Here is a 9,293-nt window from a genome sequence, read left to right as displayed (position 1 = left end):
AAACCGGACACTTTCTATACTTAAATGTATTCACCGCTAAAGGAATTGCAAGCCACTCGCCAGAGTAGTTAAGATAAGTCTGCGTTGCAGATCCAGGTCTTGACTAGTAAAGAGATTCAGTCAGAGGTGGTCTCTGTATTGTTGTTGTTGTCGATTTAATTGAGGTTCAGTAAATAGATAAACACTCTGTCAAACAGTGTCTGAGCTGAGCAGCCCCACTCCAAACACGAGCTCCTGTTCTGGTCGGGGACAGCTCTCCGTTAGAACAGGCTTTACATGACCTTGGACGGGATTGGACAGTTCTGCAGCTGCGGCCAAGGTGGAGAGGTGGGTTTTGGGGACGGGGAGGGGACAGTTCTCCATTAAGAGTCTTCTTTCACAGCCTCTCCCGCGCCTGTGCTTTGGGTTTCGGCTTCTTTCTTCGCGAGCCACCTGTTGTAGCGCTGTCTTCGGGGCTTCACAAAGTTGACCACGGGCATGGGGATGCGGACGGTGTCAATGCCATTCACCTGCAAGAGATGCACCAAGATTTAAAAAACAAAACAACTTTAGATCAATACAATACAAAATATAAAAAAGAACAGATGCTTCATAATACTTAGTTTAGAAGTGAGGTGATCTTGACAACATCGGCACAGCACGCCAGGCCCCCCCACCACTTCTGAAAAACCTCAACCCCGAATATTCATGAATCAGCTGCAATCTAAAGTATTCACACCCTAAATTGATAGAAATCATAGGAGTGGCAGTGGCACACATAACGCATCCCAGTGTCTAATTATTATTATGATTACAATTTCTTAGCAGATGTCCTTTTCCATGACTACTTACAATATGCAGGGGCTGTAGGAAGTATTCACCCCTCTTTTTCAGACTTTTTCAACTTTTTACTTGTGTCACAACCTGAAATTGTGAGGCATATAATAGGAAAACTGCTGGGTTTTTACTTGTGCATTCTGGGAACAGTACCTTGCTAAAGGCTACAACAGCAGTGTCCACTACCTGCATCTGCAAATGGCTTTTAAGTGAACAGAACATGTTCATTGCAGTCCACTGTACATTAAACAAACACGGACACAAGTCTGACCTGGGCACCCAACACGCACAGCCACCAGACTGTCATCATCAGACTGTTCTCTCCTTGCTGGGGCCTCTAAACTGCACCTCCAGCAGGGTCACGAGAAAGTGGAGCAGAGGTTGACCTACCGTGACCTCGCACCAGTATTCCCCCCATCTCCTGATTGGCTCGTCGGGTAAATTCAGGGCATGGGGTGGCACAAACACGCCAAGCTGAGATGGGAAGGGGGGGGACAGAAAATAAACATTTGAGTGAAATTGTTTGTGCATTAAAAGAGAAAGATTTAGCATTGCCTAATTCTAAGGGTCAAGTAAGAACATACTTGAGAATGTAATTCCTTAGCTGGGTTGTTGTTTTATTGTTTAGTTTTTTTACATAAATACACGTTCAAACTCAGAAGATTTGCTCTCAATAAGCCTGTTTTTTCCGGGTTTATTTTTATGGAAGAATAACTATTTCCTCACTGCAAACCGGAATGTTTGCACAAGTCGTTGGCAGATCTTGAATTTAATCGAGGAAAAGCGTCGTAGGAAAAGGATTTCCGGTACTCTTTACGGCAGTGGCGATGGCCGGGCAGGCACGGCAGGAATGACCACAGAAATCTATAGGGCCTACTTCAGAGAGATTTTTGCCACCCTTCTAACAAATCGTGCGAGAAACGATTCGGGAGGCCGATCGCTCTCTAATCAAACCGCCCCTCTGCCCCGTACCTTCTTGAGAAGCTGCCGACACACAATCTCCTTGGTCAGCACGTACTCCACATTGTTCTTCATCCCCACCTCAAGGCGGCACTGTTTCAGATACTCCACGGTCTGCGGACGACAGGAGAGTAACGTGATTTACAAACAGCAAGACGAAAACAATTAGATTCGGCTTTGAACTGGAGGGAATTTGGCCAGGCGCTCACCAGCTGTCCAGTGCGGGTCTGGACTCTGTTCTCCAAGGTCCCTTCTAGCATTTGCTGCACAAAAGAAAGACAAAGAGACATTAGACCTCCCCTGCAAAGAACAATATTCAAATGCCTTGAAATGCTTGCAAAGGACACCGGTTTAAGGAACGTAATCACAGGCCTGGAGACCCTGCTGCACTGTCTCTCTCCAGGACCAGGGTTGGCGACCTCGCTAACTCTGCTGCTCCACTCACCCGCCTCTCTTCTTCAAACATCTGCTTGTTCTCTGGAGAAGCGTAGACCGCCAGCCCCTCGGGGAGCAGCTTGTTGCGGCCCACAGACTTCTTCACGAACACCACATCCCCTCGGCCCCCCAGTTCTGCAAACAACCGAAAAGAACAAAGACAGCTTAAATGTGAGGCAAAGCCCACATCCTGTCCCAGCAGAGTGTATAGATCTTTAAAATCAACAACAATAGCCAAACAAGCAAGAGCTAGGTCTCATTTCCTCTTGTTCAATTCCAGTACCACTGCAATTCAATTCCAATCCAATCCTGTAACTCTCATACCCCATTTCCAGTGGCCACGTTTAAGTGCACCTCCAGGTTTAGGTTTCCACTGTTGCTCAGCTGCACCTCCACCTGTACCCCTTAAGCAAGGGGTCGAGTGTCGCTACCACCTGTGACACCATCCCACTTTTTGGATTCTTCATGTTTACAAACCAAAACGCTACTACCACCACCAATTCCCACAATGTCGAGTGTCCCAGAATGCTGTTTTTGGTGTCACACATTCACTTCCCGAGGCAGCTATACCTAACAAAAATGCAATGCAGCAGTGTTTAGGTGTACGGGTGTGGCATGGACAGGCTGAGGTGCCCCTAAGCGTGGACAGTGGAAACTGGGCATTAGAGGATGCTGTAATTGGATACCGGCAACTTACTGGCTACTGTCTGGGTCAGGATCAGCTGCAGCTTCTCCTTGGGGGCATGTTTGGTATCCTCCACCAATCGATACACCCGATGCCTGCGGGGGTGTAGCCTAGGGGGACTGCCCTCCTTGGACAAAGGTACCTGCCAGCAACGCTCCACGATCACCGTGCTCTGAAGAGAGAGAAAGGATTCACATTAGCATGAGGAAAGCTCAACATTTTTTAATTGTATAGCAACTCTGCAACACTGAGTAGCAATACTTAGGATTAGCACAGCAAGTTTTCTGTACTTGTATCACTTTCCTGTATATGCAAATGTAATCAACTAACTAATCAGTACAGAAACTAAAATGTCCCCAAGCATGTTTCACACCTCACACCCTAGTCCGTATAAACCTCTTAATCCGAATAGTAATCAACTGAACACCACAGATACAGAACAAGGGCGACAACAGCCGGAACTGTTAGCCGTTAACCGTTACTCGACAGCAATGCAATCCCAAGCTTATGAAAAATCTACATTTATTAAAATCTAAAACGTAAACCCAGGTTCATCATGGTGCAAATGTTAGCAAAAGTACTCAATACAATACTCCAATGCAACCATTAAACCATTTCTAACTTCATCTGCACGCTTAACTAAATCTTACCACATTTTCTCATTTTTAATGGTTATTTTTTCACATAATTTAACAAGAAAAATAAAAAAAAAATCTATTCTCACAGAGATCACTTTTCAGCCCGGGCCTACATCACACTCAGATGGTTTATCCTGAACTGTGAAATATGGTATGCAGGCCTATACACATTTCTGAATCAGTCACTCATACAGTCGCAGTGCTTGTCAGTCATCTTTAGAGCTGTAGTTTCACCACCATATCAATTCCATTCCATTCCATTGAATTGGAATCAAAAAAATCTACAGGATACAGGGAATTGAATTGAATTTAATTCAAAAAAAGTTGACAACATTTATATTAGAGATTTTAAAAGAATTCTGGGACAAGAGTTTGAATTCTTTAGATTTATTGCGACCTATCATAAAGTTATCAGGAGCTGCTTGTTTTTCACACAGGATCCCAAAGCTGCTGAGCACCAGCTTTCTAGGTCCTTTGTGGAGTCCTGGGTAAGTTTAGGGTTGCAGGTACAAGCAGAATGATAAGGGAGTATGAGCTCATGTAAAATGACAAAAGTAGAGTATGCTTCTGCAGATAAATACTGAAATAGAACAAAATAGAAACAATATATAATCCAGATTAACACTTCATGAATGCAATATCATCATAAGCATGGCTCAAAGATTTCAAAACCAATTTTTGGGCATTTTCATCATGTTGTCCTTGCAGTTGTCGTTATTTATTTGTATCAATTATTTAATCCCCTTTAGTTCAGATGTAAGAGTTTTGAATACAAAATGCTGGATTAAAATACAATACTCATTACAAAAATAAAGAGAATTGTTTTGTGTTTTTTTTTTTTATATTTTGAGGTTATAATAAAATTAATAGAACCCCATAAATCTCATTAAAAATGCAAAAAATGTATTATTTGAGCCATGCTTAAAATACATAATCTGAAATTCTGTATCAATGCTACTACAATCAGTAGCGTTTATAATGTGTAACGTGTGAAATGTAATAGAATTAAATTCCGTTTCCTTTCATTCCAATTCTATATCCTTCCTTTTATATCAATACAAATTCCAATTCTCGAATTAAACTGGAGTTCACCAAAACATCTGGAATTGACCCCAACCATGTTCACTGGCCATTCAGTCCACCCTGGCCATATTCTGTTTTAATAATATTATTCAAACAAAACGATCTTAATGCAAGTCGCGTTTGTTGAACAGCCACGGACAGCAATACTTACTGTCATGTTTACTGTGGAGGAACCAAGGAACTGACTGGATCGCTGTGCATATACATATGTTTCATCTGTCACTTAGGTAGAGTTAAAATGCAATGCACGGTGCCGCTGTATAGTGTAAATGGTTTATTTACTTTCCCTCTAAAGCAGGGGGTGACGCGAGTGAAAGGTATCCTGCGTCTCATACACTGGCATCAGTTTTGGCGTTGGACACTGTACAATACACTCACCCTGCGCGCTGAATGAGAGAAGCCTTGAGCTGAGGACAGTGTCACTTTACTGAACTCCCGGATCACGCCGGCAAGGGCGCCCCGACTCCAGCCCCACATGGCGAAAGAAGATCTCCGCTCCCCGTCGCTGCTTCTCTAGGCCTCTGGGCCTGGCGGTTCGCTGTCCGGTACCGGTTCCGTCCACCCGGCGTTAGAGGTGAAAGAAAAGCGTGAACTCCCTGCCTGTGCGTCACACGGCGAGACGCCAACGCGGAAGGACCCCGTCGCTCATATATGATATTTAGCTGACCAAGAAGGTGCCTGTTCGTTTCTACGCTCACCCATACAAAGAACAGGCAATGGTTAATATTCCGTTCTGTGATTATGATCATCATAATTTAATCTGAATATACAGTGTCTGCATGTGACAGTAATTTAAGCATATCTTTATAATTGAATATGGTTGTATGGTACTATGCAACTGATAGTTTTTTTTTTGTTATTATTATTTTTGTTTTGTTTGTTTTTTAATGCAGACATTTTCAATATACAACAGTAAGGCACACATTATGACATACATTCCCAACTCTCGTTTTAACAAACTGAGTAGTTACAAAATAAAATACAATTGCGATTGTAAGCAGATTTTCTGCACCTTTTCTCTTTTTCATAAGTAATAAAGAGTCAAAAAAAGATACATATGTTATTTCCTAATTGCTTAGGGCTCAAAGGTATAGAAAATGGCTGTTATTCCCCACAACCTTTGCTTTTGTGACCAGGACAGTGATATTTAGAAATGTACCTATTTCCAATGAGAAAATAGGCGAATTGGTGTATTTTCGTTCACATAAAGTCAGAAAAAAACAACAACATACGAATCCAAATTAACATTTATTTATACTAAAGTAATACAAACATGACTACAAAAGATTTAGAAGTGAGTAGTTTATAATCGTAAATCTCAAAAATCGTCTGTAGTCATTTTTCACCCAAGTTTGTGGGGAATAATAATAATACTTTTGAGCCATAAGCAATTAGGAAATAACACTTACTACCAAGGAACAAAATAAATAAATACATTTGTTACACGGTGTAATTCACGTTGAAACAATTAAGAGGGGTATCGTCTTTATAAATGTTGATTTATGACTAAAATATTTCCCATATGAGGATAATATTCTGTGGGCTTGTCCTGCATAAGTCAGAGCTGTTTTAGGAGAGGGATAGTAGCAGACCCTGAGACCATGGCATGCGGCAGGGGTAACTGTCAATCATATTTTTTTATGCAGCCAATCACAGAAGACACTTTCTTCATTTATAAAAGTAAGAAGAGAAGGAGAAAAAACGAAGAGGATGATACAAGTGTGTCTCGTGGCGTGTTACTATCGAATAATTGGCCTTGATGTTCAGACGTATGTGGACACCTGTTTGTAGAACAATAAAGTTAATCTATCTATCACTCCAGAAAATTAATGGAGTCCAATGGCGGGGAGGTAACACCTTGGCATTGCGCATGGTGATTGTAGGCTAGTGTGCAGCTGCTTGGCCATGGAAACCCATTTAATGCACTGACGTTATTTCCAGAAGCAGTTTGGAACTTGGTAGTGATTGTTGCAACCAAGGACACACGCTACGTGCTTCAGCACTCAACAGACCCATTCTGTGAGCTTGAGTGGGTGACCACTTCGCGGCTCCTAGACGTTTCCACTTCACAATAACAGCACTTACACTTGACCAGGGCAGCTATAACAGGGCAGAAATTTGATGAACTGACTGGTTGGAAAGGTGGCATCCTATGATGGTGCCATGTTGAAAATCACTGTTTTCTTCAGTACTGCCAATGCTTTTCTATGGAGATAAGGCTAGCTTAGCTTTAAACCTTTGTGTTACAACTTGCTACCAGACATACAGTATACAATGAAAACTCCTTACCGTGGGCACAGTACAATATCGGTGCAATTAATGTGAGTCAAGCTTTCTGCTTGCAAAGTGTTTATTTTTTATGTCAAAAGTGATTTGGCATAAAGAGTGAAACTTTTGTGCTCTATATTAGTGTTTGTCAATCCTGATCCTGGCAGAACACCTTCCCTGCTGGTTCTTGTTCCAACTGAGCCTTTTCATTATTTTTAAAAATACAGGTTTTAAGTTAAGTAAATAATTGTATAAGGAAATTATCATCTTATTAAGGAACCAACTTTTTATCAGTTACACTATTTAAAGATTAAAATGTAATCAAATTACTTAAATAAAACTTTATTTAAATATTTAGAAATTACTGGTGTGAACTATACAAACCTCTAAACAAGTAACGAAACCAGAAACCAATACATTATTATTATTATTATTATTATTATTATTATTATTATTATTATTATTATTATTATTATTATTTATTAGCAGACATGCCACACATGCTAGAAATTTTAACAACAGTTGCTTTAAATCAAGTTTGGAAGGCCCACATTGAAAGAGCTGCAGGGATCTGAAAACAACACTTTGCTTGTCTCTCATTTAGTCTGCGTAGCAGTGCTGTAAAAGCCAGCAGCATTATTGTGCCCCCAGGTCCTACTACACAAAATATCATTTAGCTCACATGCTAGCCAATAATGTGTCCTTCCTTCATTATTAGATGTTAACAGTATTGTACTGATAATTGTTTTCTTTTACTATTACACCATACAAACAATGATCAGATCTTCAATTCTTCAAATCAACAGCTTCAAACAGTGACGACATATGTATGTGTGTGTATATTTTATGCACAATTATTATTTCAGCACAAATTAACTGCCAGTACATTCTGGGGCTTTCACACATCTTCCACTATTCCACTTAGTGCGGTGCTATCCATAGTTAGTCTGTAGCTGGAGCAGGACTATTTCAGGACTATGTCTCCTCTAGAGGCAGCAGCAGTGATTTTGGGGTTCGTTGCCATGGAGACCTTTTAGGGGAGACCAGCTGGGGACGAACTTCAGCCGCCAAGCTAGTTGCAATGCGTATTTAACTTGTATACTAGTTCAGTACGGAGCTGCATAGTAACCACGGGATCAGCCCCAGTTGATACGCTACTGTCAGTTCTTTGCAATTGACCCAATAATACCAAAATAATCATATAAATATTATTAGTAATTATAATTTATCTTTCCATCTGCCTTTATATAGAAATGATTCCCCTTTCTGACCTTTGTACTGGCATTTCCCAGATTGGCTCCCGGTTTACTTCTAAAAACCATAGAAAGGGCATTGCTCTCTCCATTTATTCCCATATAAATTATGTAAGCATCTAACAGCGCCCGTCTGTGAATTGATACAGAATGAGCCCAGTGAGGGACTCTCAGCACAAGCAGATGTGACCTTCACAACAGGTCAAGCCTGTAACGTGCCAGACACTGACACCTAGAGGACACAGATAAAAACTGCATGTAAAGTGTCTGCAGGGAAGTGAGACAGGACTCTAGGTAATATATTCACATGTGTAATTGTCATCGTAACTTGTGGGCTGGTGTCAGTGCTAGTTTGTAGGTTAGTAGAAGCAGTAGTGTTTCGGTTGGGAGTAGTAGGCATCTGCAGCAGACAGTTGAAATATAACTGTACTAAAGTACAGTGCATCTGGAAAGTATTCACAGCGCTTAACTTTTTCCACATTGTTATGTTACAGCCTTATTCCAAAATAGATTAAAATTTAATTTCTCAATTCTACAAACAATACCCCATAATGACAACATAAAAGAAGTTTGTTTGAAATCTTTGCAAATGTATTAAAAATAAGAGACAAAAAAAAAAAGCACATGTACAGAAGTATTCACAGACTTTGCTCAATAATTTGTTGAAGCACCTTTGGCACCAATTACATCCTCAAGTCTTTTTGAGTATGATGCTACAAGCTTGGCACACCTATTTTTGGGCAGTTTCTCTCATTCTTCTTTGCAGGACCTCTCAAGCTCCATCAGGTTGGATGGGGAGCGTCGGTGCACAGCCATTTTCAGATCTCTCCAGAGATGTTCAATCAAGTCTGGGCTCTGGCTGGGCCACTCAAGGACATTCACAGAGTTGTCCTGTAGCCACTCCTTTGTCATCTTGGCTGTGTGCTTAGGGTCATTGTCCGGTTGGAAGATGAACCTTTGCCCCAGTCTGAGGTCCAGAGTGCTATGGAGCAGGTTTTCATCAAGGATGTCTCTGTACATTGCTGCATTCATCTTTCCTTCAATCCGGACTAGTCTCCCAGTTTCTGCCGCTGAAAAACATCCCCACAGCATGATGCTGCCACCACCATGCTTCACTGTAGGGATGGTATTGGCCAGGTGATGAGCGGTGCCTAG

General features: G+C 41.3%; 1 protein-coding gene across 1 annotated transcript; it reads right to left on the bottom strand.

The window, feature by feature from the left end:
* Window positions 1-136: 136 nt before the first annotated feature.
* mrpl9 (mitochondrial ribosomal protein L9) lies at window positions 137-5,249 on the bottom strand. Its single transcript, XM_066721475.1, has 7 exons — window positions 4,996-5,249; window positions 2,909-3,068; window positions 2,222-2,346; window positions 1,986-2,039; window positions 1,789-1,890; window positions 1,207-1,290; window positions 137-509 (listed from the first exon to the last, which is right to left on the bottom strand). The coding sequence occupies exons 1-7, from the start codon at window positions 5,092-5,094 to the stop codon at window positions 363-365; spliced, it is 771 nt and encodes a 256-aa protein (XP_066577572.1). The 5' UTR covers window positions 5,095-5,249; the 3' UTR covers window positions 137-362.
* Window positions 5,250-9,293: the final 4,044 nt, after the last annotated feature.

This window comes from Amia ocellicauda, chromosome 14 (assembly GCF_036373705.1).
Source record: "Amia ocellicauda isolate fAmiCal2 chromosome 14, fAmiCal2.hap1, whole genome shotgun sequence".
NCBI lineage: Eukaryota > Metazoa > Chordata > Actinopteri > Amiiformes > Amiidae > Amia > Amia ocellicauda.
The sequence above is the reverse complement of the archived record's forward strand: the minus strand, read 5'-3'. Positions and strand labels throughout refer to the sequence as shown.